Genomic DNA, 21709 nt, shown 5'->3' with positions numbered 1-21709 from the left:
ATTGGTGCTCAATAAATGTTCATGAATGCTGTTGCCTTTTTTAAAAAATGTAATGTAGTCATATCATATTACTCCTGGGAGCTCCCAGATACTATTACAACTGGAAGTTGGTGTCTTGGTGCAGGTAAGGTGTATGCAATGACATGGATACAACTATTTGCTTTTAGAAGGAGCTAGATTATCTGCCATGCTGAAGGTCCACGTATACTGGGCTTCAAGGTTAATTGTGTTGTTTTGTTTTTATTTTTGTTTTCACATGCTGTACTGGCATTGTAAATCCCTTTCCCCTTCCCCAGTCTCATCTGGACCTAACCTAACCATTATCTACATGAATGGTTACATGAAGTACTACTTAGACATTTTCTTAAAATGGCAGACACATAGGTAAAGTTTCTAGGCCTGGGGAGAAAAAATACTCACCCCAACATCACTAAGTGGGCAGTCCTTGCACTAATTTAATGTTTAATTTAATCTACTTTAAGTCCTCTCTCTGGCAAGTTACTACTAAGACAGATTTGAGAATTACTCTAGATTATAAAAAATAGTTGTTCTGTGGAACCATAGTTTTGCAATTTTTAGCTATATCATCATACATGAGCATAGGAACTTAGATAAATTGTTAACTGATATGGGTCATTTCCAGAAAACATTTGCATGAACATTATAAATGAGGAGTTGGGGGCTGGGTAAAAGTCCAGAAGTGGAAGTCCTTATAGTACAAATGTTGGCACCAATTCACATAGTTTGTAGGCAACTGCTTACTACCCCCCATGAAGCTGGCTCTTCCAGTGAGGTAAAGGAGTGTTACAAACACCCTCTATTTCTACCAAGACATCCATAACCCATATTGAAAATCACAGAAGGTTGAGTTCAGTAATAATGTATACCTCACCTGACCTAGAAAAGTAAGGAAGAAACAGAAGGAAACAGATTAATAAAGTAATTGAACCCAAGGATTTGATCATCTGGTTCTTTGGGGGAGTCATGCCTGTTGTCCTTATTTTATATTTAAGGCATTCTGTCGTTACAAAAGGCAGTGATAGAATAATGAATGACCACTACCCAAGGGGAATTAAAGAGTGCAGCTGAGCAAAACCAGGGCACACTCCCACACACACACAACAGTACACTTTTGCTTCTATTCCTTTTAACTCCTTCAGCTTCTTCACGCTCCTAGATGCTGCTGCTTTATTAATTCTTGCTGTGTATCTCATACCCAGAATCCCTCAGAGAGAGGATTTGATTAGTTCCAATAATCACAGTAATCCCTGCTGAGCAACCTCTCATACTGGGCCTATAGAACCCAATGACAGAGCTCCATGCAGATCCCCTCTGATGGCTGTTCTCTTTGTGTACTTCCCTCTGACATGCTTTTACTCCCAACAGCCAGCACCTGCATCTTTTTGTCAGAGGGCTACCCTCAGACTCCATGAGGCAGCTTCTTCTGCATGCAGAGATAGCAGACAGTGCCTGGGAATTCATATCCCGCCGGGTTCAGCATTAGCTAATGATTGACAAGCATAGAAGTATAAATACCCCGGCTCCCTCAGCCCTGGTGGAACTGCCTATGATGTGACCCACATGTGTCCAGATCCACCCCCTGTGGAATGGAGACAGTTACCTTCCATAGGGCTCTTCTTGATTCCACCCTTGTTTGTCTTACTTTTCTTTCCTGTCGCATGTTACCCACTACCCTACTAGTTGTTTTCTGGGAATACATCCTACCTCAAGAGTCCTGTGACAACCAGACAAACTTTCTGGATTTTATTTACAGATTCTTTTCACCAGAGGCTGTTTATACAAATCTTCGTACCAGTACCTGCTTCTGGGAAACCCATCCATCTTAGAAAAGGCCATTTCATATTCTACTAAGCTACTTAGAGATTGTCTTGTCTTTAAGGCAAGCACTCATGCCTCATCCAATCATCTATGACGACTGCTGCAGGGCCATGTGGAACAGAGAATTTTATGTGCCTCATCAGGGGCTTTGACCATGGGCCATGGCAAAGTCTCAGAGTAAAAGAAGCACAAGGCAAGAACCAGAGATGTCTCAAAATAATGCACTCGTATGCATTTGGATAGTGTCTGCTGCGCATAAGAATAGCAAAGTGATAACAAGTGCAGGCAACAATTGTGACCTGAGTGTGTCAATTTAAAGAAACTGAACTACTCTCTGTACCCAGCATGGAAATTACAATGATAAAGCAGAACCTTAAAATATGAGACAAGAATATAAGAAACAAACCTGGGAGTATAACTTCAATAGGAAACACACACACACACACACACACACACACACATGCACACGCACACGTACACACATAGAAAACCTCCAGAAATCAGCCTTTCTCACTGAGAACAACGTGAGATTGAACCACACCTAAGAACCTTAATAATATATTCTTAGTTTTTCATTAACTCACAGGGGAAGTCTGACCACCCATGGGACAGAAACCTATTACAGCTATTTACAAGGTAGCCAGGTTACACTTTTATTTATGATCGTATTTTGTTTTTAATTTTTGAATCGTTAGGTATCTATCTTTCATTCTACAAATTGCACAGAGTAACCTGATAGGTGATTTATACATTACATTATGTCACTGTAAGAATAACAAAACACTAAAAAATCCTTTAAACCAAATAACTATTTAACTCACATATAGATGTCATCATCTGCTAACAACATTATAAAACACCAAACAATGGATGAAATCACAAAATATACCAGGTGTCTTCGAAGGAATTAAGGATAGAAGGATCCATAAAGATTCTACTCAAATTCACTTGTAGTGACCTCATATAGCACAGTGGTCCAGACCCTACTTCCCAAAAGGAAGGAAGAAGAAAAACCCAGTGTCCTTCACGGAATAAACAAAAGTTTCCATTTTTGTTCCTGAACGATCTTCCATTGTTACTGAATGGCATTCTTTTACTTACATTAAAAGGAATTGTGCCAGAGAGCAGGGAATAAAAACATAAGACTTGGTACCAGCTTCCACGTGGATGACGAGCATGCACATAATTGTCATACAAAGGAAAACCTGTCAGGCATCCTCATTTTAACTGATAGAATAAGGTTTGGCTTCATGGAAGAGGTCTATGTGAACTAGACTTCAGGGAACAACATGATTTCCAAAAAGAAGCAGTAGGGAATAGGATGCTCTAAGGGTTTATTGCAGTGATTACCATTTTCACTATCTCAGGTGAAAGTAACCCCTGCAAGTCTTAGCATCTTTTTCCTTCTGAGCTTTTCATTCATCTGTCTTTAAGAAGAGAAGCAGGAAGCCTGATTGGCTCTTTTTCTTACAAAAGAGAGCAATTATGTTATTTTTGGAAAATCTCTCACAGCTATCTTATCTCCATTTCCACTGCAACCACTAAAATTCAGACTTCCATTATTGTTCCACTAGACCTTTTCAAGAGTCCTGATCGATTTCTCTATCTCTTGTCTCCCATCAAATTACTGCCACTTTCAGACCAATATTATCAAAACAAGGCTCTCATTATGTCACTCTCTCCACTCAGAAACCTTTAGTGAGACCCAAACAACTGCCAAATCCGGTACCTACCTTCCGTTTTGCATTCAGACAGATGCCAAAGAAGACCAGGCTGAAGAAAGAGCAAGGCTGAGATCACAAAGAACGAAAGACCAGCATCATTAAGATGTTATCTTTCTCAAATTAGTTCTTAAATTAAATGCAGTCCCAGTGAAAAGCCAAACAGGTTTTTCATGAAAGTTGGACACACTGATTCAAAAGTTCAGATAGAGGAGCAAAAGGGCAGGAATAGCCAAGGTAATTTTGAAGAGGGAAAACAAGTGAACTCTTTCCCTCTACCAGAAATTGAGACTTATTCTAAAGGTACAATGTATGAAAAATTATGCCACTATTGGTGCAAAAATGGGGGGGGAACATTTTAATGACGCTATATACAGAGCCCAGATATTGTCCCATTAATTTGTGGATGTGTATATATGACAGAAGAAGCACTATGAATCAATGTAGAAAGTATAATTTGGGATAATTAATTAAACATTTAAAAATTCCTATTTTTCATCATAGAGCCAAATGTATCCTAGGGAAATTAAAAATCTAAATGTGTAAAGGAAATTTTTTTAATGTTTACAAGAAAATATAGGAGGATAATTTTATGATCTTCAAGTAGGAAAAGAATTCTTAAACAAGAGTGAAATGCATCATCATAAAAGAAAATACTTATACAGCTGAATAAATTAAAGCTTAAAATGTCTGTACAATAAGAGATTCCATGAAGAAAAAAGACGGGCCTTAAATTGGGATGGCTTGAGCCCAGGAGTTAGAGACCAGCCTAGGCAACATGGCAAAACCTCATCTTTACAGAAAAAATACAAAAAATTAGCTGGGCATGGTGGCATACAATTGTAGCCCTGGCTACTTGGGAGAATCACCTAATCCCCAGAGGTCAAGGCTGCAGTGAGCCAAGATCACACCACTGCACTTTAGCCTAGGCTTTGGTGTGAGACCAGGTATATATAAAAAAAAAAAGATTAAAAAGAATGGCACATCTGTATAGGGCACTTATTATTAATGGAGCTTGCTGGACTGGAAGTTGTTCTGGGTAAGTCAATGAGTGATGGGAAAGTGAATGTGAAGGTCTAGGACATTACTGTACACTACTGTAGACTTTATAAACACTACACAGGCTACACTAAATTTATGGAAAACTTAAAAAAATTAAAAGTAAAAATACAACATTTAAAATATGTGTAGGGTCTCTATTTCTCTGAGTTATGGAGAGGGAGAGACTAAAAATACTAGAGAGAGGAGGAACATGGTTGGGAGTACAGAATTTGCTTTGTTAAGAAAGGAGGGATGCAGGGCACATGCATGCCTATACAATCCCAGCACTTTCGGAGAACAAGGCAGGCAAATCACTTGAGCCCAGGCATTCAAGACCAGCCTGGGCAATGTGGCGAAACCCTGTCTTCACACACACACACACACACACACACACACACACACACACACAAATACAAAAATTAGCCAGGTGGAGTGGCACATGCCTGTAGTTCCGGCTACTCGGGAGGGGAGGGTGGGAGGATTACTTGAGCCTGGGAAGTCTAGGCTGCAGTAAACAGTGATTGTGCCACTGCACTCCACTCTTGGCAACACAGAGAGACTGTCTCCAGAAAAAAAAAAGGAAAAAAAGAAAAGGGGGCTAAGATTTATTCCAGGGAGGTGAGGATGGTTCAATAAACATGATATATCACATCAACAGAGTAAAGGACAAAAACCATATGATGATTTCAGGAGATGCAGAAAAGGCATTTGATAAAATTAAACATCGCTTCATGAAAAAAGCTCTCAACAAATTAGGTATAGAAGGAACATGTCTCAACATAATAAAGGCCATATATGACAAACCCACAGCTAACATCATACTGAATGAGGGAATGTTGAAAGGTTTTCCTCTAAGAACTGGAACAAGACAAAGATGCCCACTCTCACCACTCTTATTCAACATAGTACTGAGAGTCCTAGCCAGAGCAATCAGGCAAGAGAAATGAATCCAGAATATATAAGGAACTCAACAGGGAAAACACAAGTACCTGATTTAGAAATGGGCAAGGGATCTAAATAGATATTTTTCTCGAAGACATACAAACATCCAACAAACATGAAAAATGCCCACATCACTATTCATCAGAGAAAGGCAAATCAAAACCACAATGAGATAACATCTCACCCCTGTTAAAATGGCTTCTATCCAAGACAAACAATAACAAATGCTGGCAGGGATGCAGAAAAAGAGAACACTCGTTCATTGTCGGTAGGAACGTAAATTGGTATGACCATTATGGAAAACAGTATGGAGATTCCCCGCAAAACTAAAAATAGAACTACCATATGATCCAGCAATTCCACTACTGGGATTCAAAGGGATGAAATAGGTATGTCGAGAGATAGCTGCACTCCCATGTTTATTGCAGTACTAGTCAAAATAGCCAAGATATGAAATCAGCTTAGGTGTCCTTCAATAGATGAATGGATAAAGAAAATGTGGCATAGACATACAATGGAATATTATTCAGCCATAAAAAAGGAATAAAATGCAGTCATTTATGGCAACACAGATGAACCTGGAGGACATCATGTTAAGTGAAATAAGACAGACACGGAAAGTTAAAAACTGCATATTGTCACTCATAAGTGGAAGCTAAATGAGTTGATTTAGAAGTCAAGGGTAGGATAATGAGGTCGGGCACGATGGCTCACGCCTGTAATCCCAACACTTTGGGAGGCTGAGGTGGGCAGAGCACATGAGGTCAGGAGTTTAAGAACAGCCTTGCCAAGATGGTGAAACCCTGTCTCTACTAAAAATGCAAAAATTAGTCGAACATGGTGGCTGGTGCCTGTAGTCCCAGCTACTTGGGAGGCTAAGGCAGAAGAATTGCTTGAACACAGGAGGCAGAAGTTGCAGTGAGCTGAGACGGTAACATTGCACTTCAGCTTAGATGACAAAATGCGACTCTGTTTAAAAAAAAAAAAAAGAGTAGGATAATGGTAACTAGAGGCTGGGAAGGGCAGATAGGAGGGGAACATTTGGAAGGGGAATACAGAGAGGTTGGTGAATGTAGACAAAATTATAGCTACACAGGAGGAATACGTGCTAGTGTTTTATATTACCGTAGGTGACTATAGTTACAATTATTTATTCCACATTTTCAAATAGCTAGAAAAGAGGATTTTGAATGTTCTCAACACAAAGAAATGATAAATGCTTGAGGTGCTAGGTATGCTAAGTACCCTGATTTGATCATTACACATTGTATACAAGTACTGAAACATCACACTGTACACTATAAACATGTACAATTATTATGTGTCAATTTAAAAGTAATGAAAAAGAAAGAAAATTAAAAAGAGTATTGGCTCTTCCTCCAACATTGAGAAGCAGATGAGACTAATAGAGAGGTGGTGGACTCACATCAGGTGGCCTTGAGCCTATCAGCAAAGTAAGACCTGAAAGAAGTCCATGGGAAGTTGGAACTGGGTCTTGTATTGAAGAGGAAAAGGATTGGATCATCTGCCTCATAGAGATAGTGGGCAGGTCAAGAAAACGCCGGTGAATGGCAACATTGATAAGTACAGTTGTGTCATGCTATTAGACTTCTCAGTGCTAAAATTTTGTAGTAGGACTCTCTATTACCCTTCAAAAATGTTTCTAAAAATCAGGAATTCAGCATTCAGCTAACAAGTTAGGTGGTCCTGAGCCTTGACACTGGGTTGCGAGTCCACTTGGTAGAGGTTCACATCACACTCTGATTTCCAAAACTAGAAAATCTGATCTTCTCTATCTTATGCTAAAGTTGGGAAAATAATGGTCCTCAAGTGCAAACCTGACCAGTATCCCTAAGGAGCAGACTCCTGGGCTTTGATTATTTATCATTCTAACTGTTGTTTTCTTGGAAGAGATTTCAGCAATGAATTTACCTCATCCTGAGGAAAGAGCCTCCAATTACATAAGTAAAAGGCAAACACATCACCGCAGTTCTTGTCTCTTTGCCAAAACATGATGAACATGTGTCTCTGCCAAAGTCAAAAACTTGTCTCTTCATTACATTTCTCACGTCCAGAAAATCTTCTTTACCACTGAAATTATTTCCTTATTCTCCAAAACATGCACATGTGATGAAAATGTTTCCTGGAGAATTCCTCCACACTGGTGATATTACACTCCTACCCAAAACACGTTACTGATCCCTGTAGTACACTCCTACCAACATTAGCATTCTTTTGACCTGTGATCCACCCTTGCATGCCCAAATTTCACTTCTACCCTCATCAGAAGCAGGCAACTAGCCCTAAGATGCTCTTATTGGTACTTTTGCAATCTTTCCATCAATATCAGAAGTCTACATCTAACTTGTCTAATTCTTGTCGTATCTACAGTGGTCACCAAAACTTCTGCGCCTCAGTTTCCTTGACTATAAAGGAAGAGGACAGGTAATGGACTAACTGAATGAGTCAACCACATCTACTTCTTGTCCAGTCTCTGCTGTCACTGTTCTGTAGATATGCTAGTTGAGCATTTGCTTACCTGAAAATTCTTTCTAAAATCTGTGGAGAAAATGCAGTTTATTCTAGTAAGATGGGTTGCTCAATTTTGTGTCTTGCTTTTGTTAAGTGGTTAAATTATAACCTTATAGTTGCCCTTTGGGGTCTACATCCATGACTACAGTCCTCAAGAGTTTACTTATGACCAGGAATAAATGCAGATCTTAATTGTTGTGGTGTAGCAGGAATTGCTTAAAATTTATTCTTAGACAAAGCCCTTATCTGGGCCTCCTGGGTCCTTCTTATTACACTTGGGACAATCTGTGGGCATCATCACAACTGCAGTTTATAGGAATACTACACTGGCTCTCCTCATGCCACAACTCCTCATGCAGCTGAATATGTTCTATGTGTTGTTTCTCTAGTCCACATCTAACTCAATTTTGGATGCTGTCTCAAGGTACAATTCTTTTGTATGTAAAATCAAGATCATCAACGTTCAGTAAGGAGAACAAAACCCACACTAGGTAATACAATTGGCGAAATTTAATATAGGGAAATAACAAGTTACAGAAGTATTGGAAGAGCTGAAAATAAGTGCTTATGAGGCTACCCAGAAAGCAACAACTACAACAAGCTACTACCATCCATGGGTCCTGAGGGGCAGGGAAGGGATTTTCTCAGTTACAAACCAAGGATATACTGTAGGAGCTAGAACGTTGGAGAACCCAAAAGGAGCTGGTAGCATGGGAGGGGTTGCCTGGTGGGAGTGGGAACACAAAAGCTGGGGCTTCCAGGTAGGAGCTAGAACCACAAAGACACACAGCCACTGCTTGGTCTTCTCTGAAAGTGGAGAGGAAAGAAATATCCTGAGTTCTCCTCCTCCCAGATGCCCATCTCAGGCCATTAGCTGACCCTAAGCAGAAGGCAACAGGCAAGGGGTTCTGGAAAGTACAAGGAAGCCATTTGGAAATCAAAACAGAAAAGGGCAGAGAATAGATCTAAGAAAAAACAGGCAAATAACATGTAGAAGAATGTGAAAAAGGAAATGTAAATAACCAATACACAGAGGAAAGTATGTCCAACCTCATTACCAATCAGGGTAATACAATTTTAAATCACTATGAGATACCACTTTATGTCCCACCAAAAATGTTACAATCCCAATGTTGATGAAAATGTTCAGCAGTGGGAATGCTTATACACACCAGTGGGAGTGTAAATTGGAGAACACATTGGCACCGTCCAATAATTTTAATGCTACCATACCCTATGCTCCAGGAACTCCATTTCTAGGACCATACCCTCAGGAAACTTGTAATGCACACCAGGAGACGGGTACAAAAACTTCACGGGAGCATTGTTCAGGACAGCAAGATACCCAAATGGAAACTACCCAGCAAGAAACTACTCAAATGTCCCCCAACAAGGGAATGCATAAAGTGTGTTTTATTCTTCTAATGGAATGCTACATAAAAATGAATGAACTATAACTGCACATACCAACACAAATGATCATCACAGACAGAATTTGAGCAAAAAGACAAGTGGCAAAAAAAAAAAAAACTTTGAAATGATTCATTTACATAAAATTCAAAAATAGGTCAAATTATAGGTACCGTTTAAGGAGTGAGTCATGTAAGGGAAAACTGTAAAGAAAGAGTGAGAGTCAGAGGAGAGTCAGAGGAAAGGTTACCTCTTTGTGGGAGTAAGGTGAATATGATTGCAAGAGGCCAAAAAGCATAGCTATTCTTTTTTAGGTATTATTTATCTTATAATTTAAAAACATAACTTCACGGGCTCTAAAAGTTCCTGTTCCCCTCCTCCCTAATTGTGATTGGGAATAAAATATTACTAACACTCTCACGCACTCGTTCAAGTTCTATAGTTATATTTCCATCTCTCCCCTTGTGGCTATTAACCTTGCCTAGGTTATCAATCTCCTCTGCGTTGTTCCACATTTATAAAATGAGGATTATAGGAGTACTTATTTTGTAGGATGATTCCTAAACAAGAGAGTACATGGGAAATACTTATCACATGGCCTGGCGCCCAGTGGGTGGCAGATGTTTGTAATTTGTTTACACCATTGTCTCAGCTTGCAGCATCCTCATTGCCTTTATCTACTGAATGCTTCTCATCCAAGGACATCCAATTCAGTGCCTGAAGACTGCTGATCCCACCCAAGCCGATTTTCCCCTCTTTTAAATGTCTAGACTTTCCATTGCCTGCATCATTTATGAGGCATTACTATATATTTACTTATTCATTCATGCAGCAAATCATGTGCCAGGTATTAAGGACACAGAAGTGAATGAAGCAGCCATAGTCACTGTCTTCATGGAGCCCGCAGCCTGGTGAGGGAGATACACATTAAACAAATGAGCAAGCACAGAATGATTTACTGGAGCCCTGCTAAGTCCTTTCAGGAAGAAGTGTGGGAAGCCTGGAGAACCTGTTATAGAGGAAACTCACCTAGACCGCAGAGTCAAAAAAAATTAAAAGAAAAAGAAAGATTTCTTTGAGGAAGTAACATCCAAGGTGAGACCTGAAGGACACATTGCTTTTTATTGTCACCATTGACAATATTTATTAAGAATCTATAACCTAGGTGGAATAATCAGTGCACATGTCCCAGAATTAAAAATCGTGGCTAGAGATACACATGTTAAATGCAAGTGAACAGAATGCACAGTATTATGTAGATGTTTGGAAGGTTAACCCCTTGATAGAAATATTTTACATAAAATGTCAGATCTAAACAGAAACTTCAAGAAAGGTTGGAACTAAGACAAGTACAGGGAAAACGGCATTCTGGATATGCATACATGAGCTGAGACAGAAAAGGCAAGACAGGTTCAGACAGGTAGCTTGAACCAAGGAGTGACATAGGAAGGGAGTAAAGAGAAAGTGTCAGATTGTAGAGGCACTTGCTTTTTATCTTGGAGTTTTCTTTTGGTATTGTGGCCATCTCTGAGATTCTCATGAAAGCCTTGGACCCTTCCTCTTCTTCCTCAAAAAATAGTGCATTTATAAAGCTGCATAAAATCTTGGGGTTTCATAATTCCCCTTAACTAGCATTTAGGAACTCCTGCTATATGCCAATAACACTGAAAGGATTTGAGTAGAACAGGGGCATGCTCCAAACAGTGTTTAGAAGGATTCATTTGCCAGAGAGGATAATAACTGTTGGCAGTGAGGTCAGTTGAGAAATTATTGCAATATAATGCAAGCAGGAGCTTATATGGCCCTAAGCTAAGGTGGTGGCCCTAGGAATCCATTCATTGATTAACATTTATTGAGAGCTCACTCTGGGACAGGCCCTGTGCCCAGTGTTGAGGATGTGATAATGAATACCACAAGACCACTGCCTTCAAGAAGCTCCAAGGTGGGCAGGATCAGAAAAAAGGCAGGCACTTACAGAGGTAGAGGGATCAGATCAGTGGCAGTTTCTCCTTCTCAGAACTTCTCATCTTAGAATAAAGTTCCTTAGAATAAAGTCAAGGCCCTTCGCACAACAGACATAACTCACCTTCCTGCTGTCATTTCCACTGGAGCCCCCACCACACCCACTTTCATCTCTCTCACAGACACACCCCTTGCAGGTCAGCTACCCTGGACTTTTGACTTATCTTCTGATGCTGCTTGCATTTTCTGGCCTCTGCTCTGTCACTACTTTTCTCCCACCAGCTGTACCTGCTCTAGCTAAGATGTTGCCTTCCTTCAAGTTTTGTCAGGGTCTCCCCCTTTATTCTGCCCTGTGTCACTCTGTGTGCCTGTATTAGGGTTCTCTAGAGGGATGTATATGAAAGGGAGTTTATTAGGGAGTATTGACTCATACAATCACAAGGTGAAGTCCCACAATAGGCCATCTGCAAGCTGAGGAACAAAGAAGCCAGTCCAAGACCCAAAACCTCAAAGTAGGGAAGCCAACAGTGCAGCCTTCATTCTGTGGGCAAAGCCTTCAGTCTGTGTCACAGGAGATCCCCTGACAAACTACTGGTATCCAGGAGCCCAAAACTTGAAGAACCTGGAGTCTGATGTTTGAGTGCAGGAAGCATCCAGCACGGGAGAAAGATGAAGGCCAGGAGACTCAGCCAGTCAAGTCCTTCCAACTTCTGCCTTCTTTTATTCTAGCCATGCTGGCAGCTGATTAGATGGTGCCCACCCAGATTGACGGCAGGTCTGCCACTCCCAGTCCACTGACTCAAATGTTAATCCACTTTGGCAACACTCTCACAGACACATCGAGGAACAATGTTTTGCATCCTTCAATCCAATCAAATTGACAATATCATCCATCACAGTGCCTTAGTCTCTCCAGTACTCATGGGAGGGCAGGGATGTTGTCTTTTTGTCCTCCTATCCCATGGCATTCCCAGATCTTGTGTTGGTTAAGTGCTCACTATATCTACACAACTGAAAGGGCAGAGCCTGGGGAGAGGACAGAACCAGGGCAGGTTTGGGAGCCTATCTGTAAAGCCTTGGCAGTGGGAGTCAGGAAGAGCAACCTAGGTCTTTGCATCCTCATGCAACAAGGATGAAGGCCACCTCAAGTACACATTATGTGCTCAGCAAAGATGGGATTTAAAAGTATAAAACATTCACTTTAGAGCAACTTAGGTCATTAAGAATTTGGCATAATGATAGCAGTGTCCAGAAGAAGAGAGTAAGTAGGATATGAAATTTCTGGTTCTGCATAACAGACTTCTACATTTCTACCAGCTTATTATTATTATCATTAAATTATTAAGCAAAGAGCTTACTCTCAAAGGTCAAATTGTTATAAAGCATAAATCATCCTTGGAAGTGTCGTTTGGTCACTCTGGTAATTCTTGCTTTTAATTTTTTAACAACTATGAGTTGAACTGTAGTGTACCATTATCCCACCTTTGTTTGCACTATCAAAATACCCAAGATGTTGCCAAGGACGACTGAATTCTTAGACTTGACCGCAGCCACCCACACGGCAGGTGCTCACTTCCTCCTCGGGGGAGGAAGGGATCGTGGGTCCCTTTCCAGTCCAGGCTGGAATGGAGAAGTCTTCCCTGACCACGGTGCGCTAGGCAGAGGACAAGGTCTTAAACTGACTGAACCCACCCACCAGGACAGTGCCAAGTTCCAGTAAGGGCCGCATCTTCCCAGCTTAGCTGATGAAGAGGCGGGGACCGAACCCTCCAGTGCAGTAGCCTGGTGGCGCCAGGCTCTCCCACAGACTTGCACTTCCTTCTTCCTCGCGGGTCCCACCCCACGCAGGTATCCAGCGCCCCGCCCCCTTTATTTCCCGCAGCTGGCCCGCCCCGCCCCGGGGCAGAGGAGACACACGTCTGATTGGCCGAGGGCGGCGTGGGCCGGGCCAGGGCCGGGGCCCGGGCGCCCCCAGGTGCCTGGACTTCAGCGCCGGCGGGGCAGGCCGTGCTCGGCAGGAGGGGCGGGTGCCGCGTGCGTCCGAGGACCCGGCCAGACGGCTTGCGCCCGCTCAGGATGAAGACGCGCTGGACGACCCCTCGCCGCGTGGTGGGGCTCCTCATACTTCTCCTCTGTTGCTTCGAGCTCGCAGAGCCCTCTGGCCACGCAGGTAACCGCGGGCACGTCCGCCCCGCAGTTAGCTGGGGACCCCGACGCCGAAACTCTGCCACCTCTCCAGCCCGGGGCAGGCTTGCGCCCCCGGGACAGGTCACGGCTGCTTTGCGTGGGGCGGAGTGTGGGGTCTCTGGAGCCGGACGGGTGAGCTAGGGGAGGTCCGGCGGAGGAGGCTCCCCAGTGCCCTCGGGGGCCCTGAGGAGGGCGCGGTGGGTGTGGGAGGGCAAGACCCTTCTGGTGCTGAGGGGACGCGTGCGGTCCACCGTAGAGGAGGCGCACGGAGGCTTTTCCGGGCGGGTGCCCTGCTCCGTCGTCTCTCTTCTAAAATATTGCTGGAGTATGAGGTTCCCCATCTGCCCTCTGCGTCCTATCCCGCCGGTTCTCGCCCTTCCTTCGCCCCTTGGTCACCTTGGCCACAGTGTCAAGAGGAGCCTCCATCCACAGCGCCAAGGATTCCCAACGATTCCCGGACTTCACTGCGCCCACGGTGCACGTCAGAAAGAAAGATTAAGTAAACGATCTCCTCCGAAAGTGACCAAGACCAAGAGTCAGCTATGATGCCCTCACCTGCCGCCTAGAGCAGCAAAAGTTTCTTCTCAATGGTTTATCAGCTCCAAACGACCCCGCTCCCTAAGGCTGACAGCCCCACACTGAAGTGCAAGTCGCCTGCCTGGGGACCTGCTGCCTCTCACTGCGGAAGCAGGACCAGAAACAGGCACCCTTCATTGATGTTCAGCGTAGTGCCAGTCCCACCCACCACACCCCTTGGCAGCAACCGTATACTTTTACTTTCTCTTTTTGCCTGGGCGAGAGGTGTGCAGAGGACTTTGGCTCTTGGTTGGGCTGTATCATGGGCATTCAGTGGGCCATCCCCCACGGGCCGCTTCTGTTATCGTGCTTGTTTGAGGAAGGAAAAGATGGTTCAGGCAGTTTGAAAAACACTAAATTGTTGGTGCCTCTTATTTTCTTTTCATCTAAACTACCAGCTGGTTTAGACTTCTTTCAAGTGATGGGAAGAGATTTCTGAGTGTGAGTGGCACCATCCTATCTACAGCAAGGACCTGTAAATGGACCCTGCTCTGAGTCACACTTCTCTATTCTCCTTTGACCCTGTGTGCTAGGAACTACCAAAAGAATCATTAAAAATAAGATTTTTTTTTTTTTTTTGCCTTGAGAATTTTTCTGCCTGCCCCACGATCCAAGGTGGAAAAGTTCACTGCAGCACCTAACTACAGTGAAAATGCGGTAACCTTTCAATCACTAACCTCTTGGTTCCCATCTACATCTGCTTCAGTCCTGTTTTTATCTCCTTCACAAATTTCAAGATTTCCTTAATCCTTTCAATCTCTGCAATCACTGCCCTTTCTCATTGACCCAAAGCAAAAAGCACCAGGTTTAACTCTGTTCTTCCTGTGCTAGGTCCCCACAGGTTTTGTTATTCTGCGTCCTTCCTTACACCTAGCAGCTGCTCTGATAGATTTTCTGTCACCCTTAGACCAGACCTGTGGCCTTGTTAGGGGAAATACTGGAATTTTGAACCCCCAGCCATTTGGCTCAATTGTTTGGCAAAGCGTCCGCTTCATGATGCTAGTGATGGTATGCACCTCATCACATGTGCATGGCTAGGCTTGTGCCGGTGGCCTCGATCACTCAATCACTGAAGGAGCACCTCTCTGTCCTTGGGGCGATGCCAGGTGCTTTGTTTACATTTTTGCCTGCTTGGAGAGTTAACAGTTTGAAGTAACCCAATCTGTTAGGGACTCCTGAGGACTCCAACACCCCCCAATCGTGCTTGAAGACTTTCTGATTCCCAGGACATTGCCATGGACCCAACTGTCACTTTCAGGACCTGTTTTTGAACTAACCTAGATTTCTGATTCTCTCCTGCTGCACCTACCTGTACATTCTGAACACATGGTAGAGACTCTACAAAATGCTTAATATGTGATCTATGTACAGTCCCTCCGAAATTATAAATGCTGCCATCTTCATCCTTCTTGTTTTCACAAGCTATTTCCCTATCCATTTGTCTGTGGTTATAAATGTCAATATGTAGCTTCTCTTTGGAATGTGTGAAGCTCTTTTGTCTAGGGCTTATAAGGCAGGAATTATTTAGTGATCAGACAATAAGAAAACACTGAGAGATTCTTTTCCTTTGATGGATGTAAAATTACTAAAAATTCATTTTCAATTTTTGGTAGTGCTACTTAGCCATTTTCTCTCAAACACCACTGGAGAATTTATATAAAATGAAGCATATACAAAATGCATCTAGGGAGTGATGAGGCTGCTTTTCACCAACTTCTGCCTTTAGATTTGTCCCAAGATTATATTTGGAGGTAAATATTAAACCTTCATTGAGGACTGGTATAACATTGTGAAGTGAACAAGATACAATAAGAAGCTATGAATAAAGAATCTATTTTATAAAATAAGTTTTATACAATCTCTGTAATTATAAGGGATTATGTTCACACTTTCTCAGTCCTCCTTCCCACTCTTCAACCTACTATCCTGATAAATGTCATAAGACTGAGGCAGATTGAACAGCTCCTGCTAAGGGTAAAGAAAGATATGGAGAAACATCATGAAAGGATAGGACTCTTCCTATCTAATGCATGCATATATGTACATTATATATGGAGACTAGTAAGTTTCCTTTAAGTATATCAATAATATCTATAGTAAGTCATCACTGTAAGTGTCAAACATTGAAATTGCATACTGGGTTCAAATGAGGGGTTAGTCTGAGAAAAATATCTATATTCAGAGATGTAGCAGTTTGTTAGGAAGCTCAGCAGCTCCACTTTAACATGTGGCTCCTCCACACCTCTCCTGTAGTGTTTTAGAGTTGCTACATGGTTGTTAAGTGCACAGGTGTCCAGAAGTAAAAATGTGTAGAAGTAAAAATGTGTATAAAGTAGAAAAGGATAATTCTTTCTCTTCCAAAAAATATTTATAAAACAGAACTGTAACTTCAGTGCACATGCCTGATACAAGTGAGATTAGAATGGCTTGAAATGGGCTGGGTGCCGTGACTCATACCTGTAATCCCAGCACTTTGGGAGGCCAAGGTGGGAAGATTGCTTGAGCCTAGACATTCTAAAGTAGCCTGAGCAACAAAGTAAGACCTTGTCTCTACCAAAAATAAAAAAGTTAGCCAGATGTGATGGCTTGTGCCTGTGGTCCCAGCTACTCGGGAGTCTAAGATGAGAAGATCACTTGAGCCTTGGAGGTTGAGGCTGCAGTAAGCTGTGATCACCACTGCACACCAGCCTAGGTGACAGTGTGAGACCTCCCTTGTCTCACAAACAAAAGAATGACCTGAAATGCTATGAGCAGTAGCATGACGTAATAAATTCATGGACACCTCTTCAAGAATAATATGCAATGAATGAACCTACAAGGCTAAGGATACTATCTTGTGAAAGCAGAGGATGTTAGCACTGGAAATGGCTTTTAGAACCTTGTACTGGACTGCTTTCATCTTATATTTGAAGATACAAAGACACTGGGAAATTGTAGCTTCCCCAAGTTCTCCCAGCTAACTGGTAGCAGAGGTAGGTCTTTAATCTAGGACCCCTATCTCCTGCTCTTTCCACTTTACAAAGAAATATAGCTAATCCATTGGATTCTACAAAAACTTTGAAAAATCTAGAACTGCAAACTGCAAAGAAAGGCAAAGCTGCTGCTTCCTGGTTCACCTGTTTGGGATAGAGTGCACAAAGTAGAATGCCCAGGAAAGAGAGCAGCAAAACTACAGGGCAGGAGAGGGGATGTTTCCAACAATGGTGATGGCCACGTCTCCTGCAGGAGGAGACTTCTTTTTTCTTCTGTAATTTTTGATACTTTGGAATGCAAGATTTATTTTGGAGAGGCGAGAGACAATGATTTCGAAAATATGTAGATCGAAGCTCTGAGTAGCTATTGAATTGTGGGAGAAGGCCATGAGAGAAAGTGTAAGTAGGAATCTTATAAGGTAGTATATTTTCCTTTTTTGTTGACTGTCCTTCCAGCCTGTGTCCATTACATAGAAAATGCCAGAGGGATGTCAAAGAAGAAAGTGTGGGGGATGTGGCCAGGCACGGTGGCTCATGCCTGTAATCCCAGCACTTTGGGAGGCCAAGGCAGGCAGATCACCTGAGGTCAGGAGTTTGAGACCAGCCTGGCCAACACGGTGAAACCTTGTCTAAAAATACGAAAATTACCTGGGCGTGGTGGTGGGCACCTGTAATCCCAGCTACTTGGGAGGCTGAGGCATAATAGTCACTTGAACCTGGGAGATGGAGGTTGCAGTGAGCTGAGATCACACCACTGAACTCCAGCCTGGACAACAGAGCGAGACTCCATCTTAAAAAAAAAAAAAAAAAAGTGTGAGGGATGAAAGCTGCTATGGCAAACATCCTTGGCTGCAGCCCTGTGGAATACTTTTAAAATTCAGATTTAAAAGCAGAAATAACTTTAAACTTTAAATAATTTTTGTTGTTCTTTTTGTTTCTCTTGTTGCTTCTGATATTTAAAAAAAAAATCCATCCAAAGTTCAAGCTGCAGTCAGAGTTAATTTTATAGTTATTATTTACATGGTAAAATTCCCCTCAAGTCACCTGTCCCTGGTATGGGAATTTTTAACTCTGAAAGCCTTTCAATTATTACTAAGAAAAGCATCTGATGTTAGTGAAACCAGTGACTGTGACGCCGGTATCAAAGTGAAAGTGCCTTTTGGGAACCAAAATTTTATGGGTCTTTCTGCTGAACTCTGGTTCATTGACAGTGATTGCTTAAGCATGTGTCAAATATTTCAGCTTTACTCTTACCAACATGATGACCTGTGCTATAACTTGTTTAAAATGTTCCTTTGTAAAAAACTAACCAAACTGTCCGATTATAATTTGTGGTAACAGATGTCAATCTTATTCCACAAACTCAGGAGTGTAAGAAAAAATGCTTTACTTTATTTTCAGAAAACTAGATTCAATTTTATTCTGAGCTCCCATTCCACCAGGTTGCCAGAACTTCAATAACTGTCCTTACTGGGGTCTTTCCCAGCTCATGCAAAGTGCCAGGGGAACATTCAGGGAGGATCCTTCTTTAGGCATTGGATCCCACTGGTTACTTCTGGGTTTCTCATTGTCCAAACCCACAGGATCTTGAATCTGGTAGCTCAAGACTCATCAGTCATCACTCTGGTAGTTCCTGGAGTTTGGGGTTCAGCCTTCTTAGGTGATCTACAAAGTCAGTCCCCCCAGCCTTTCCCCAGGTCCTGTCACCTTCCTGAGGGTGCCACAATGGAGCTGGACACAGGTTCCCTTATCCTCAGAACCCAGACCTCTATTTCTTCCAGTTTCTATACCCACTGATCTGCTGCTCCCTCAAAATTTTCCCCATTTCCTCTGAGATGCCGCAATGAATGTAGGCCGCCAAAAAATATATAGGGGGAAGTGACCTTTAAGATTTCCCTTAAATTTTCCTTTTTAGTGACCACACGAACTTGCCCTAAGGCAGGAGAGCACAGAGGCCTCACTACATACTTGGATCTGAAGAAAGGAACATATAGTGAACATGCTGTGTTAAGCATCGATTTTTCCTGTAATAATTTACCCTGCCATAGTAGCTAACATGGAAGCAAGGCAGAATTACGGTCCCAGATAGACTCGGATACTTTTCATTGAGATGAAAAAAGAGCTTCTTTTATCTTATTAAATGAGAAGGGAAGAAAATGTTTCATGGAATAGCAACAACACATATACATGCTCCTCTACATGCTTTACATGGATTAGCTGCTTTGTGCTCACACCCACCATATGAAGTAAGCTCCATTTTCCAAGTGAGAAAACTGGAGCCCAGAGATTAAACGATTTGCCCTGATCCTATGACTAATAAGTAGCAGCAGCAAAATATGGACCTAGGCTGACTGGGCTCTAGATTCCATGCTCTGACTGACCCCACATGCTGCAGTGCCTCTCTGGTCACCACTTCCCACCTTGCATGGTCCACTACAGCATATAAAGGGTGGGAACGATCTGAGGGCGGCAACAGTACAGTGGTGCTCAGACTCTCCTCAGCAGGCAGGGAGCAAGGTACTTCAACCACATAATCCAGAATCTGTCTGTCCATCTGACTCAGGTAATGACCCCTTCACCATCGTCCATCAAAACTCAGGCAAGTGCATCAAGCCACTGAATAGCTGGATAGTAGCAAAAGACTGTGATGAAACTGGGGACATGTTATGGAAGTGGGTGTCCCAGCATCGGCTCTTTCATTTGAAATCCCAGAAGTGCCTTGGCCTAGATATTACCAAACCAGTGGATTTCTTGCGAATGTTCAGCTGTGACTCCAGTGCCATGCTGTGGTGGAAATGTGAGCACCACTCTCTGTATGGTGCTGCCCAGTATCGGCTGGCTCTCAAGAATGGACACGGCACGGCAATCTGGAATGCATCTGATGTCTGGAAGAAAGGAGGCTCAGAGGAAAGCCTTTGTGATCAGCCTTATCATGGTGAGTATTAGAGAGGGACTTTGACCGATTTGCTGTTGTGCTTGTCACTAATGGCATTGAACATGCACAATTTAGTAAAAATAGAGTTGTACATTGGTAAGGGCAGTGAGCAAGCTCTTCAGTTCCAGGCACTGTGCAGTTACTTTGAGTGACATTCTTACATGTCCATGGTATTTGCCCCTACTTTGCAGGTAAGGCTAGGAAAGGTTAAGTGCCTTGTCTGAGGTCACACAGCCATGTTGTGATAAACCTGGGATTTCATCAGAGAGCTATGTACTTCCTCTGATGGTCTTCTGAACCCTAGAGGAAAGGAAACATTAGATTAACAGGAAATCTTTTTACAGGCTAAAAGTCAAATGATCTAATAATGTTGATCTTATTCTAAGTTTTAAAAGAAGAAGAAGAAAGGCCAGGTGTAGTGGTGCATGGTTGTAGTTCCAGCTTCTTGAGAGACTGAGGCAGCAGGATCACTTAAGCACAGGAATTCAGGGTTGCAGTGTGTAATGATCACACTTGTGAATAGCCACTGCACTTCAGCCTGGGCAGCATGGTGAGACCCCATCTCTTAAAAAAGAAAAGAAGGAGAAGGAGGAAAAATGTATTTTCCCTTGCCTACATAACATGGGAAAACTTTGAGTGGATTTCCTTATTTATTTTCGCTTTTGGCATGGCAACCAAATTTTGATATTTATATTTATGATTCAGCATTTTAAGAGAGTTTTTCTGTTGCTTCCAAAAATAACTTTATGAATATTGTCTTAGGGGGAGCTAGCCATGGACTTAGCTTGGAGTCTAGGGACTGGATTGCAACTAATTTCCAAGTTAAAGAATGAGTAGATTTATTTTTTTAACCACTAAATGTAATTGGCTATCACCCAAGCAAATATTTTTCATTATGTTGCTCTAAATTACACCAAGTATCAATAGGTATATAATTATGTCGTCTAAGTCCTATTATTTTCCCTTGTCTTTCTTTACAAACTCCTCTAGCTTTACAATGGCTTTCTTCTTCTCTTAAAGCTAATTTAAGCTAAATTTGGCTTCAAAGTCAGGATAGCAGCTTTGCTCCCATACTTTCCATTATACATCCACACACGTTTTTCTTTCTAGTCTATTTCCTAGTGAAGATGAAGAAATTATTCTGAGAATGTCAAGTTCCATTATTATAGAGAAATATTAGAGAATTAGAGATGGGGGTTTCCTTTTTGTCAATCCCTGACCTTTGAATAATTGACAATCTGTTTCTGTGAGCCAGCTTCCTCCTAAAAGTAAAGCAGTTGCTTTCTGGATATGACTTAAAGGTAAATTTAAATTCTGTGCCACAAAAGCCCTTCTCCAACTTGCCAACTAAGAGAAAACACAGAGCCAAACAAAATGCCTTTTGAATTGGATTTAACTTGTTTTATTGTATTTGTCCAGGGATCAGAATGGATAATTTTCTTGGCAGGGTTCTTTTAGTCTCTTGATCTAATTCTTTTGGTGGGCATAGTTGTAATCTTAAACTCCCTCAGTCTCCGGAGTGTCTTCATTTCAATATAATTGGTTTTCATTTTTATCCTATGTGTTTTATTTACGCATTTCTAATGTTCTTC

The 21709-nt window shown here is 42.1% G+C and overlaps 1 protein-coding gene across 1 annotated transcript in view; it reads left to right on the top strand.

Annotated features, from left to right (window-relative positions):
* Positions 1-13371: 13371 nt before the first annotated feature.
* The window catches only part of LOC108316766 (lymphocyte antigen 75), a 145377-nt gene continuing 137039 nt past the window's right edge, over positions 13372-21709 (top strand). Inside the window, 2 exon segments of the mRNA XM_017546868.2 lie at positions 13372-13617; positions 19746-20117. Of these exon segments, the coding sequence (XP_017402357.1) occupies positions 13524-13617; positions 19746-20117 (466 nt within the window). The 5' untranslated portion in view covers positions 13372-13523.

The sequence above is a fragment of the Cebus imitator genome, unplaced genomic scaffold (genome assembly GCF_001604975.1).
Source record: "Cebus imitator isolate Cc_AM_T3 unplaced genomic scaffold, Cebus_imitator-1.0 Scaffold10, whole genome shotgun sequence".
NCBI classification, from domain to species: Eukaryota; Metazoa; Chordata; class Mammalia; order Primates; family Cebidae; genus Cebus; species Cebus imitator.
The sequence above is the reverse complement of the archived record's forward strand: the minus strand, read 5'-3'. Positions and strand labels throughout refer to the sequence as shown.